This window comes from Rhinopithecus roxellana, chromosome 19 (assembly GCF_007565055.1).
Source record: "Rhinopithecus roxellana isolate Shanxi Qingling chromosome 19, ASM756505v1, whole genome shotgun sequence".
NCBI classification, from domain to species: domain Eukaryota; kingdom Metazoa; phylum Chordata; class Mammalia; order Primates; family Cercopithecidae; genus Rhinopithecus; species Rhinopithecus roxellana.
The window spans coordinates 1214574-1228718 of record NC_044567.1 but is presented as its reverse complement, the minus strand read 5'-3'; the positions used below and the strand labels follow the sequence as shown (position 1 = coordinate 1228718).

General features: G+C 41.3%; 1 protein-coding gene across 1 annotated transcript in view; it reads left to right on the top strand.

Moving 5' to 3' along the window:
• Positions 1-14145, top strand: part of DNAH9 (dynein axonemal heavy chain 9) — a 378462-nt gene that overhangs the window by 63425 nt on the left and 300892 nt on the right. The window contains exons 15-17 of the mRNA XM_010376130.2: positions 4173-4308; positions 8388-8584; positions 8694-9118. Of these exons, the coding sequence (XP_010374432.2) occupies positions 4173-4308; positions 8388-8584; positions 8694-9118 (758 nt within the window). The remainder of the gene's footprint in view (positions 1-4172; positions 4309-8387; positions 8585-8693; positions 9119-14145) is intronic.

Below are 14145 nucleotides of genomic sequence, written 5' to 3'. Positions count from 1 at the left end.
AAGCGATTCTTGTGCCTCAGACTCCCAAATAGCTGGGATTACAAGGATGTGCCACCATGCCCAGCCAATTTTTGTATTTTCAGTAGAGATGAGGTTTTGCCCTGTTGGCCAGGCTGGTCTTGAACTCCTGGCCTCAAATGATTCACCCGCCTTGGCCTTCCAAAGTGCTGGGATTACAGATGTGAGCCACCATGCCCAGCTCTTGTTATAACTTCTTTTACTCAATGGTCACTTTGAAGTTTGTTGTTTAATTTCCATATATTCAGAGCTTCTCTGGATATCTTTAAAAATTGATATCTAATTGAATTCTATTGTGCTCAGAGAAGATACTCTGTAAGCTTTCAATTTTTGGGAATTTGCTGAGACTTGTTTCATGTCCCAGAATATGGTCTATCTTACTGAGTGTTTCTTGGAGACTTGACAATAATGTTTATTCTTCTTTTGTTGGGGGCAATGTTCTATAAATATGAATTCATTCAAAGCAATTGATAGCATTGTTGTGATCTTTTGCAGGCTATTTGTTCTATCAATTATTGAAGGTAGAGTGTTAAAATCTCCACTTACAATTTTGGATTTGTCTATTTCAATTTTAGTTCTGTTAAATTTTTTTGTCATGTGTTTGAAGTTCTGTTAAGTTCTGTTATAATAACTATAAATTTCACATTTATAATTATTATAAATGTGTAACATTTTATCACATTTATAATTATTATAAATGTGTAACATTTTATCACATTTATAATTATTATAAATGTGTAACATTTTATCACATTTATAATTGTTACAACTTCCTGATTAATTGACCATTTTATCATTATGAAATTCCCTTTTTACTTCTAACAATACCCTCTTGTTTTGAAGTCTACTTTTTTCTGATAATAATATAGCCTTTCTTTTCTGATTCATTATTCTTAAATTTTGTACTTTACATCTTTTCCCACCATTTTACCTCCAACCTATTTGTTTCTTGGATTGAAATTTCTTGTCTTTATAGTCAGCATATAATACAAATTTACTTTTCTAAGTCTGACAACTCTGCCTATTAATTGGAATGCATAGACTGTTTATATTTACTGTAAGTATTTGTATGGTTGAATTTAGCTCTACTAAATTTTGCTTTTTGTTTTCTATGTGCTTCATTGCTTTTTTGTTCCTCTCCTCTTCCATTCTGACCTGCTTGTTGGGTAATTGTATATTTTTTTAGAATTCTATTTTAATGTCTCAATTGGCATATCAGCTTTACCTTGTTGCATTACAATTCTAGTGGTTGTTCTAGGTTTCAGTATGTATCTTCAGCTTATCACAATCTACTTAGACTTTTCCTACAGAAACCTTGCAAAAGTGTGGTGTAATTTAACCTCTCACCTATTTTTTGTACTGTTGTGTGAGATATTTATATATATGCACACGCACATAATATATATTAATAGTAAAATATATGGTATCTATTAATATGCATATTGAGCCCCACAATGCAGTGTTATAGTTTTTACTTTTAAAATTTAAGAAAAAATATTTACAGTGTTTTCTATTTAGCCACATACTCATCATCTTCAGGCTTATTATTCCCTTTTACAGATATAAATTACCATCTGGGTTTATTTCTTTCAAGCCTGAAGAAATTTATTTAGTATTTCTTCAAGTTCAGGTCTGCTTATGACATATTCTCTCAGTCTTTGTTTATCTAAAAATGTCCTTGTTTCATCTTTGTTTTTAAAGGACAGTTTCACTGGGTACACAATCGTGTTTATAGTTTTGCTTTTCTTTTGGAAGTTATTTCATTATCTCCTACTCTCCAATGTTTCTTATAAGAAGCCAGTCATAATTTGAATCTTTGTTTCTCTATATGTAATGTGTTATTTATCTCAGGCTGATTTTACTAGATTCTTTTTAATCTTTGATATTTTTTCAGCATAGCAATAATATTCCTAAGTTGGTTTTCACTGTGTTCTTCATGCTTGGAGTTTGTAAGTTTCTTGAAACTCTTTTTCACTGAATTTTGTGAAATTATGATGTTCTTATCTGCTAATTTCAATATCTATGTTATTTTCTGAGTCTATTTCTTTTCTCTTTTTTAATGGGACAGAAGTTTAATTTTCTCTCACATAAAATAGGTTTAATGAGTAGGCTTTCTAGGGTTAGTATGACAACTATGAAGTCAGAGACCTACCCAGATTATTTTCTGAATCTGATTTTAGTGACTGTTTTCTCTCCTGGTTAAATGACACATTTTTCTGCTTCTTTATATGTCTAGTAATTTTTTTACTATGTGCTAAACATGTTAGAGGCCACTTGAATGCCACTTGAGAATCCGGACTTTTTTCCTTTAAAGAGTTTGATTTTTATTTTGGCGGGCCACTAATTTACTGATGGATCACTTTGATCCTGTTGAGGCTCACTTTTTAAGGATCTAAAGAGGACTTACTCTGGGATCAAGCAGTTCTAACTTATGGTGTTTCCAGGGTCTCAACTGAATTCCTGGGTTATCTGCAAGGTTGCTTCATTATTTCTGATAGAACCCTAACATCTTCCAACACTATATAACCTACATAATTTCCATTCAGCTTAGAGCCCTCTGCAACTATTCTTACCAGATCTTACAGAGGCTTGCTCTAAACATATGTAGCTGATTCCTCAGTCAGACTCAAGAAGACCCAGCCACTACAGCAGCACCAAACTCCAAATTCTGTCATCTCTGCCTATCAGCAGGGATGCTGTAACTAAGCTCCACTAACCTATGCCATAGTTTGAAAAGGGCCTTTGGGTAGAAAGCCAGGTGGTGGTGCGGCTCACCTTGAGTATGTCCCTTCTTTCAAAGATCACATTCCTGTTCTGTCTGTTATCCAGTTACCCAAACAAATTAATTCTTTTATTATAATCAGTTCTGTGTTTGTTTGCAGAAGAAGAGCAAGTACAATCTCACTCTCTTCTGTTGTGGTTAAAATCAGAAACCTGAACTATTTCTTCCTACTTCATAGAATATTCCAACACATTTGTTTCTTAGACTGCAGTAGATTTGAGGCAGTGAACAAAGGTGAAGGATATAGATATTATATTGATAGCTTGAGAGTCAGAGAAGATAGAACAATTATACAAAGCAGTCATAAACACTAGCAGTGATTTAATGTGGAAGCAAACAAGCATATGCATCTTAACACCTGATAGCAACTCTGTCTTGTCATGGTGTTGTGATTTGCATGATGATAGACTTTAAGTCATGAAGAACATCTTAAGTCTACTTAGGAAAGAAAGGTATAGGTATTGCATCTTAGAAATTGTAGAGTTATGTTACCTAAAAGCAGGATCATGAGACTGTTTAAATCTGGGGGGATTTATAACATGGCAGTATATCCTGAAGGGGTAAATATGAGTCATCTAGAAGAGTTACTTCTGCAAGTTAGTTTCTGCTTCCTCTGAAGATATTAGATAACTGGAAAGTTGCTGTAAAAAGTGTTAATACTGCAAATTACAAAGAGTAAATGGGATGTCTGTACTTGGCATTGCTGAGCATTTAGGCTTCCTTTCCTTTAAACCCAAACCTTGTTACCATGGGATGTTTGGGCGCCAATAGGTCAAGAGTGTATCATGTAAAAGAGCAGGCAGGGAGGAAGGACGGGGGAGAGAGAGCGAGAGAGAGAGAAAGAGGGAGAAACATTTTTTATTTATTTGTATGCATTTTCTAAATCATTCAGTAGTATTGAATGCCACCTGCAAAACACTTCAGCTCATTTCTAAGAATTAACCAGAAAATGCTTTGCTTCTTTGAACCTGAAATTTCTATTAAGCCTTGAATCTTAATACTGTCTACCCTTAGAATTCCTTCCTCTGCCTACCCTCACTTCTGCCCTGATGCAGCTTCTTCCACAGTATATCAACCAGCACTTAGGAAGCACACACATTGCATCCATCAGCATTGCTTCTGAGGAGCTGGGCCAACCCCATCCTCCTTCCTCAGGGACAGGTTGACCCCTATATTCCCGTCATGGACTAACTTTGCCTTCCTTTCAATCAATGGTAATACTCGTTAGGCAGAGTGGATTTGATACACATGTAATAGCAAATCCTCCACAAGAGAATTTTTTTCTCCATGTGTTGTTTTTATTTTGACCGTTGATTACCAGTTTTTTCATGCTATTAAACAAGGTTTATATCCTTTCTTCTTCCTTTTATAGGAAAACCTGGGTCTATTTTCAGCAGACCCAACCTCCAATAGCTGGAAGACATATGTTAACTCTATTGACAATATGTTGCTGAATGGATTCTTTCTTGCCATTGAGTGCTCCCTCAAGTATCTCCTGGAAAATACTGGTACTTACTGGCTTATGGATGTGGGTTATTATTGGAAAGATAATGACAGTAACATTTGTTGAGTTATATTGAAGAGCAGCTGAGTGCTCTGTGACTTTTCCCAAAACGTTGTTGACTTTTTGTGAATGATGCACAGGAAAATAGAAAAGGTACTGAACTTCTAAATTGTTCAAAGACAAAGATTTCTGATGCTTAAAATTAGATAATAAACCAGGCTGTAAGATAGTGATGCACATAGCAAAAGCATAAAAGTGAATTCACTCGAAATCAAGCTTCAGTAAAGAGGAGTGACCAAGTTAAGAAGCAGGAAGCACTGTTAGTAATGAAGGCAGAAGGCTTCATCCCAGCTTGACTTATGGCAATGGGTGGGGTACATTCTGTGCCTTCAAGCTTCATGTACTTTATCTCTGTAGCCTTTGAGAACACAAGGAGATTGTGTCCACCAGGTTAAATGGAAGAAACAGAAGTTTTTCTGAGTAAAAGAGTCACACAAGAAACGGGAGGAGGTAATTTTCAGAAGAAAAAGAAATGTGTAGAACAGAATGGGCATTCTTTGAAGCTTTTAAAAAATAGTTAAAGGCTTTGAATTTGTAGTGGATAAACTGGGGTAAGGTACACAGAGTGAAAGATACAGAAAGGGCTAACCTTGACTAGTAAATGATGAGATCGACAGGGCAGAAGAGTTCAGGACTAAAAGTTGAATTAAACCTTCACGTTCTGGCAGATTCTGAGTTGCTTAGCAAAGAGCTTATAGAAGGATTTGTCAAAATGGAAAGGCAGAGGTAAATATTTTGAAGCTAGAGGATGGAAGTAAGACGAGAGTTTTTAAAACTCAAGGATCGAAATGAAATACTGATGTAAAATACATAGTCCAAAGCCAGTGTCCAGATATCCAGCCCACTAAAGAGACTACCTGCAGATACCTAGGTTGAAAATCCAGAGAGAAGCAAGGCCCAACGCTGAGTGTAGCCCCAATGGCCATCCCCATGGTCTTGATAGGTAGAATGGGTGAGGTGTGAGGCATGGTCTTTGCTTGCAGGATACAGGGGTGCTCCAAACTAAGGAAATCAACAACAGGACTCAGGAAACCCAGCATAGTTAGCAATGTAGGAGATCATCTTCTGGAGCCTGGGAGCAATAAGCCAATGGGGCATGGAATACGGGCACCAAGTCTGCACAACTGGCTCCTATGGACCAGCACTGGTGGTGTTCACCTTAGTGAACTGACCAAGCCTCCTCTAATGCTGGAGGTTCAGGGGGCTTCATCACTAAGCCCTCCGTAGAGAAACTAGGAAGACACCCCAACCATACTTGGGTACAGGCAATGCACTAGAAATGGTGCCTAAATGACTCCATCCTTGACCAATGGCTCACTGGTTCTTCTGATCTGGGCTGTCTCATGTGCCATGTGCCCACCTGTGGGAAGGACAGAGTGGGACCAGGGGATGGAGAAAAGAGATGGCAGTCTCTCTCCAAGATTACCAAAGTTTCCTTCCCTTTGTGGAAATAGGAGGACAGAGGAACACATTTTCTTCACAATATAGAGGCCCTTCAAATTCTCCTTTGAAAGGGCAGGAGCTAAATTTATCAGCTGCCTGATCTGAAGCACTATAGATAAAATTTAAAAGACACTGGTTGTCTAAGGGGAAGTAAAGGAGCCTAAAGGGGCCTCTGAGAAGAAAATCATGGTGACCCCTTGCAGTGGCTCAGTTAAGTGGCTTTTTCATCCTAGGTCCACCTTACCATTTTGTCTGCTTGTGTCAATAAATGAGGATAAGGCCCTGGAAAATGGTAGAGTCACAGGATGGAAGGAACCTGTCCACCAAACTGGAACATTCACCTTGGACTGTTAACCTGGAGGAGAATAGACTTCTTTGACCTTTGGAGTCCAGATCAGAGCAGGGGTTTCTATAACATTGTTGAGGGCATTCCCAAGGTTTGGGTTGGTCTCCCTGTCATCTCTCAACCCAAACCCTGCATAGGTTGTATGCTTCCCACTCAATAGAGAAATGTCCCTCCTCCTCTTACCTAGTAAAATGATTTACATGCACCAAGATTGTGGAACCAGGACAATCTGCTTTGGATGATAATTACATTGGTGTTACATCCAGTGTAGAGATTATAGTCCCATGTCAACATATGGGGCAAAAAATCTCATATAGTTAAAACATTCTTTCAAGTCTTTTGAATTCTGTAAACTATATGCAACCTTATCTATTAATTTATAAGTACATAATATGTATATTAATACAGAATATGTCATGAGTACCTATAGCAAATTATAGGTGATTTTATAAGCTATACTGTTTTATAAACTTATAGTAGTTTTTATAAACTATACCACTTTATAAACTTATAGTAGTATAGTTACTTTGTTATTGGTAAACTTATGTTCCCTTAAGTTAAGTATTGGGACTTTCCTGAGTCCAATCTTGTGTTCCCTTAAGTTAAATATTGGGACTCTCCCGAGTCCAGTAATGTGAATTTGTCATCCCTCCAGTTCTGAAGGCAAGGCCCTATTCTTACGTATTTTGAGTATACTGCAGTATTTTACTTAGGGTGAATGGCTAAGCTGTGGTAACAAAAACTCATCAACAATATGGTTTCAAGGACAGAGAAGTCTACCCCTGAAAGAGTCAAAGGTGGGTGTTCCAGTTTGGTGGGTAGGTTCCTTCTGTCCTGTGGCTCCACCATTCTTCAGGGCCTTGTCCTCATTTCTGCAGTTGAGCTGACTCACTGCCATGTCCAGGCTGTAGTCTGGTAGAGGAGAAAGAGACTGAGTACAGAGAAGGGTCACCTGCAGTCTCAAGAGTCCCAGCCCACGAGTGGCACCATCATGTTGTCCTACATCCATTGGTGAGGAAATTTCGTTGCCACACCTGTCTGCAAGCAGGGCTGGGAAATCTGGTCAAATCCCAGTTATTACTCTATTTCAAGGGAAGAAGACAACAATGGATTTCAGTGAACAGTTTCTGCCACCCACAGTATTCAGCCCATAACAGGCTCCTAAATATAACTACAATTGAAAAGTCATATAAAAATAAGTGGTTATTGATAAAAACTTTAAGCATATATCTTGTACCTGGAACATCTTGCTCTGCGTTGTATTTTGATTTAAATTTAGCAAGGCAAGTTGACCTAGTAAGTAATCAAGGATTTGTTAATTATTCATACTGTTTTTAAAATTTTTATCACTACAGGACCACAGCAATAAATTATTTCTTAGAAAAGGATAAGGAGCAGAATAGGCAGAATTGTAATTTCTCTTTGTGGTTCGTGTCTGTGCATCGTTGACAAGCCTGCCCCCATTCACCTAGAGTGATCAGTGGCATGACATGGCTTGTGCCTAGGAAGAAATCAGCTGCTTCCAAGAAATGGACTTTGAAATCTTGGCTGGGCACGGTGGCTCATGCCTGTAATCCCAGCACTTTGGGAGGCTAAGGTGGGTGAATCACGAAGTCAGGAGTTTGAGACCAGCCTGGCCAACATGGTGAAACCCCATTTCTACTAAAAATACAAAAATTAGCCGGGCACAGTGGCACATGCCTGTAGTCCCAGGTACTCAGGAGGCTGTGGCAGAAGAATCGCTTGAACCCAGGAGGTGGAGGTTGCAGTGAGCCGAGATTGTGCCACTGCACTCCTGCCTGGGTGACAGAACCAGATTGCATCTCAAAAAATAAATAAATAAATAAAAATAAACAACAAATCAATCTCTTCTCAGCCAGAGGCTGGACTGTCACCCAAGAGGCATTTGAGAATGTGGAAGGAGAGAGGCTTGGGCTGATCTGTCACTAGGATGTACTCCGTGAAGACAAGCAAAGTAAATATCCTGCAGTACCCAGGAGAGCCCTGCACCAGAATTGGCCTATTCAAATGTCAGTGGTTCCCCCATTGAGAAGCACTGCAAGACTATCACCCTCACATTGTATGGGATGTAAACAAATTTTACATTTCCATTTTCCTACAGTCTAGCAGCTTATCTAAAGGAAAGCATTGGTCTGGATGCTTTTAAAACAGTCCTCTACTTTGTCCATTTTATCCACTCTTTGTTTTGTTTGCTTGTTTTCTGTGTTTTTCAGAGTGTAAGGCAGGACTTACCCCAATATTTGAAGCACAACTGAGTCTAGCCATCCCAGACCTAGTTTTCTATCCGTCTCTGGAGTCTGGCGTGAAGGGGGGTTTCTATGACATTGTTGAGGGTCTCGTCACCAGCATTTTTAGGATATCATCTCTGGTGCCACGACTTTCCCCACAAAACGGCTCTCCTCACTATCAGGTACTGGAGCTGCAGCCATCCTGCCCTCCAACTGTGTCCTCTCCCACCGAATCTTGAACTTCCTGCCACGCACTGATATAACCTGCCTGCAATTGTCTCACTTCCGCAGGTCGACCTGGATGGTATGCCAGATTTGGCAAACATGCGGCACACGCTCATGGAGAGAGTCCAGAGAATGATGGGCCTCTGCTGTGGCTATCGGAGCACCTTCAGCCAGTATTCATACCTCTATGTAGAGGACCAGAAGGAGGTTCTGGGTCAGTTTCTGCTGTATGGGCACATCCTCACTCCGGAGGAAATTGAAGACCATGTGGAAGACAGCATCCCAGAGAACCCTCCCCTCCTTTCTCAGTTTAAAGTGCAAATCGACTCCTATGAAACGCTCTATGAAGAGGTGTGCAGGCTGGAGCCCATCAAGGTGTTTGACAGCTGGATGAAAATTGATATTCGACCCTTTAAGGCATCCCTGCTGAATATTATTAAGAGGTGGAGCCTCCTGTTCAAACAGCATCTTGTGGACCACGTCACTCACAGGTACGACAGTTGTTTTCACTTTCTTCCAGCATGCTAGGCTGCGAGGAACACCATGTTTTTAACCTTTTTTATATTTTTTTCCCCATGGATATGTTGGTTAAATTAAAAATTAAGACAGCTGGTTAGAGGTTCTAGACTTGCAGACATCATGGTAACTTAAGTCCTGCCCTTTTCTTTGTTCACCAGATAAGCCCTCTTTGTTTTGTTTTCCATTTGACATCCAGTGTGTGAAAGGCAAGTGGTTAAGTGGTAAGGAATGTTAGAGACAATAATAGGAGGTCCAAGCTCCCTTCACAGCCCCATGCCATCTCTTTAAACTTGGGAAGCCGAGGGTATCTGACGGGCCTCTTTGTTTTACTTCTACCTCTTACTCCTTGTCTCAGGTTATCCAGCTGGGCAATGTGGACGTTACTAAAACTCTGTGCTCCTCCCTGCCTGTCTGTGCCATTCTCACCATGCAACAGGCTGGATATGAAATTCTGTGTGTCCTACTGTGACCTAGACCACCCAGCCCAGCACTAGGCTCTCTAAGCCAGAGCACCATCCTCTGAATGAACAATCCATGTGGTCAACAGTCCCCTGGTCACTTTACCTTGAACTGGTCCCCAGAGACACACCACAATTAGAATCTTGACCCCCATCTCAGAACCCCACTGGGGACCACCAGTCCCTCCGCACAGTGATTGCCCTTTGGAGTGCTGGACGACACTGCAGGGAGGTCAGCCTGACCCCTCCTCAGTTTAGTGCTGGTTTTGCTTAATGCTGCCACGGCCTTGCTCCATGATCTGGAGCCATAGGCAGAAAGCAAATGGCAACATCAAGAATTTTATCTATCTCCAAATAAACTTTAAGAGACTTTCCAAGGGTAATGTTTGACTACCCTAGGAAACCCCAAGAACGCTTTGTGGGAATTTTTTTTTTTTTTTTTTTTTTTTTTTTTTTGAGATGAAGTTTTGCTCTCGTTGCCAAGGCTGGAGTGCAATGGTGCGATCTTGGCTCACCGCAACCTCTGCCTCCCGGGTTCAAGCGATTCTCCTACCTCAGCATCCTGAGTAGCTGGATTTATAGGCATGCGCCACCATGCCTGGCTAATTTTGTACTTTTAGTAGAGAAGGGGTTTCTCTGTTGGTCAGGCTGCTCTCGAACTCCTGACCTCGGGTGATGCGGCTGCCTTGGCCTCCAAAAGTGCTGGGATTACAGGCGTGAGCCACCATGCCCAGCAGTGGATGTTTTAAATAGGGCTTCCTGGGTATTATTCCACATTCATGAAAGCTTTTCTTCCCTGAGGAACTCAGAGGCAAGAAGAGGAAATGCTGGTGGGTGGTAGGACTATGACAGATGCCCCAGGATGGAGCACTGTTGGAGGGGACAGCTGCTTTGTGGTCCCTCTCCATTGCTAGGTCTGGTAATCCAAGGATAACCAGCATGTTTCAAAATGCAGGTTTTATCCTTCAGGCACAGCAAGGCCATAGAGCAGCAGACGACTCCCATAAAAAGATAGATTATGGCCGGGCGCGGTGGCTCAAGCCTGTAATCCCAGCACTGTGGGAGGCCGAGACGGGCGAATCACGAGGTCAGGAGATCGAGACCATCCTGGCTAACACAGTGAAACCCCGTCTCTACTAAAAAATACAAAAAACTAGCCGGGCGAGGTTGCGGGCGCCTATAGTCCCAGCTACTCGGGAGGCTGAGGCAGGAGAATGGCGGGAACCCGGGAGGCGGAGCTTGCAGTGAGCTGAGATCCGGCCACTGCACTCCAGCCCGGGCAACAGAGCGAGACTCTGTTTCAAAAAAAAAAAAAAAAAGATAGATTATTACTCATAGTTCCCAGGAGGACAGTGTACAGCAGATAGATTATTACTCACAGTCCCCAGGAGGACAGTATACAGCAGATAGATTATTACTCACAGTTCCCAGGAGAACGGTGTATGGCATGCCACACAGGGCCACACAGGGGAGCTCCAGGGTCCATCAGGAGGCAGAAGGGGGTGGAGAATACAGGCAGGAGCTTTTTTTTGTGATTTCTGTGGAAAGGAATAGATGAGTCATGGCAAGCAGGCTCAGGATTGGTGAGTTTGAGCATTTTAGCACCTCTGGGGCATAGAGACTATTCCAAGTTGTCTGGGACCTGGCCTTGGGCTGATTAGGGCAGGGGGATAATGACCCAGATTGTGAAAGCCCCACAGAGGAGGTGGTTGGACTCTGGAATGGTTGGTTTGCATATGAAAGATGTGCTCACGGGCCAGCCACTGCTGTCTCAAGGAATTGCTCAGCCCTGCACGGGGAAGTTTCTAAGACCCCAGATGTGAAAAGACCAAAAACACATGGTTGATACAGGACGTGGTAACAGCAGCTGCCACGGGAATCAACCAGTTAGGCTTCAAAGGATCAAATGGGGTTAGTTTAACAGGATAAACACACAGTAGAGAAATTAGGAGGCTTGACTTTGTGTCCTTGAAACCCTGTTTCCTCACCTCTGAAAGATGACAGCTCAACTGAATTATTCTAAGGTGTCTTCCGTCTTCCAACTTTAACAGTTGGTGATTCTAAAAACTGGCTATTGTGTTACACTTTAGGAGAAGGTTTTATTGCATTCTGGAGGATTAGATAAAATAGAAATAATTTAAAAATTATTATTGTCTCCTCTGTGCCATGTAATTATGTGATTTCCACCTTTCCTTAATACGTCAGGATGAATCCCAACTTGCATTGCATTTTAGATACTTCATTCACTGCCACAAGTCCAACCCCCTTTTGTTACATAAACTCTCATCTCATTCAGCTCTTCCTGCCCTAATCTTACTCAACCCCTACCCCTGCCCTTGCAAAGCTTTTCTATGCCCTTGCAGCAGACCTCAGGATCTTACAGCAGCAAATGTCCACCGTCCCCTTCATCTTGTCTCATCACCGTTTTGCTCCAACTGAAACCTGGCTCTCTTCTGAGGACACTGCTTCCCCTCCAGCCCTCCCAAATGGAGGCCTTCTCCTATCTCCCTCTTACCAGTGGGCCTGCAGGTGGGTGAGGTATGGTTGCTCTTCAGTGCTGCTTCCAGACCATTTCACCACCATCCTTCCTCAAAATCACCATCTCCTCTGACATGAATTCTCAGACGACACCAACTGCACTCTGTCTTGCTGCCGTCACCCACCAAGCCATTAGTCCCTCTTCCTCACCAGTGTAGATCTTAGCATCTGGCTCAAAGATTTCCCTTCCCACTTTCTGCTGATAGTCACCTGCCATGACCCATCCTCCACAGAATCTCCATCAGACTGGCTCTTATGTTGTTGATCTCCTCCCTCCTGATGCCCTTCCCTGTGCCATACCTCTGCTACCCACATCTCTTCCGTATTCTCAGTGGGGCTCAGAGAATGATGGGGAAGTAATTGCTCTGCCTTCAGAAGCTCAGGTGGAAGCATTCCACTCCCTGACCTCCACCTGTTATCTTTCCACCTCACTTACTTAGCAACACTGCCGCACAGAATTCTTCAAACCCATCAGGATTTCCAATTCACTGACTCCCCTACTTTCTCAGAGTCTCTCATCCTTGGTCCCTATTCCCTCCCGTTCCCACCTTGTAAAACCCTGACTATTTAAACTCAGCACTCCACACCTGCTCCTGAGCAATTCATCCCTGATGAAGCAAAATCGAACCAGTCTTCTGACCAGTCCTACATTTCATTTGTGAACATAAAATTCAGTAGGCCCTTCACATTTTCCTAAACGCTTCCCAATTCTCTCAGACTTCTGTTTCCTTCAAATATCTTCTCTGCTTTTATGACTTGGCTTCTCATTTCACTGAGAAATTAGTATCAATCACGAGAGAACTAATTCACCTTTTCACTGACAAATATACTAACATGCCTGCATTTGAAGCCGGATATTCAACCACCTCACCTGTGACTGTGGATAAGCTGTCCTTGCTTTTCTAAGTTCAAACTCTTTCCTGTCACCTTAGGACTTACCTTCTTAAATATTCCCTATCTCCAACATTATCAATTATTTCCTTTACATGTTCTTAATACCATGTGAGCATATTGTGATATTTGACACACTGAAAAAGAGAAAGGAGCATGATCCCACAAGTCCTTCCAGCTACAACACAGTTTTTTTGTATGCACTCCTTTACAGCAAAATTTCTCAAAAGATGTGTTTATATATATATATATATATATATATTTGGTTCTTCACCTCCCATTCTCTCTCTACAAAAAGTTTTATGATGAAATATAACATACATACAATTTAGAGAACAATATTAAAGAGAATACGCGAATTTGTGAATTTGCATCATCCAGCTAAGAAACAGAACATTGGCTATATTTTAAAGTTTAAATCCTTCTCCCTCCTTGCAAGATGTTGCTAGTGTCCTAAATGTGACATAATCCTTCCCATGCTTTTCTTCATTGCTTTGTGTGTGTGTGTGTGTGTGTGTGTGTGTGTGTGTGTGTATGGATATATACACATGTGTATGCATATGGATGTATATATATGTATATGCATATACACATACCTATATGGAGACTTGCATTAAAACTTTATAAAAATGAAGTATTATTGTATGCCATATCTTCTTCTGTGTTCTATTTCTTTCACTCAGCATTATGTTTGAGATTTATCCAGTTTGAGAGTATAGCAGTAGTTTATTTTCACTGTGTACAGTATTCCCTTAGATTAATGTAGCACAATGTATCTGTCCATTCCATAGTTGATGAACATTTGGGTTGTTTCCAGTGGTTTTGCTCTCTCCTAAGGACACTGCTTCCCTTTTAACAATGCGGCTGTAAGTACTCTCATACGTAATCATGGAGAGGGCAAGCATTCCTCTAGGGTGTATACGTAAGAGCAGAATTGCTAAGTCAAAGAGTATGCACATAATACCAAGCTCCCTCCAAGGTAGAGACAGCCATGGGTGAAAGCTCTTACAGCCTAGCATCCTTCCCACCTCTTAGTATTGGTAAATTGTTTAATCCTGGCCACTCTTGTGGGAGTGTAATGGTATCTCACTGTGGTAAATATTTTGCAGTAC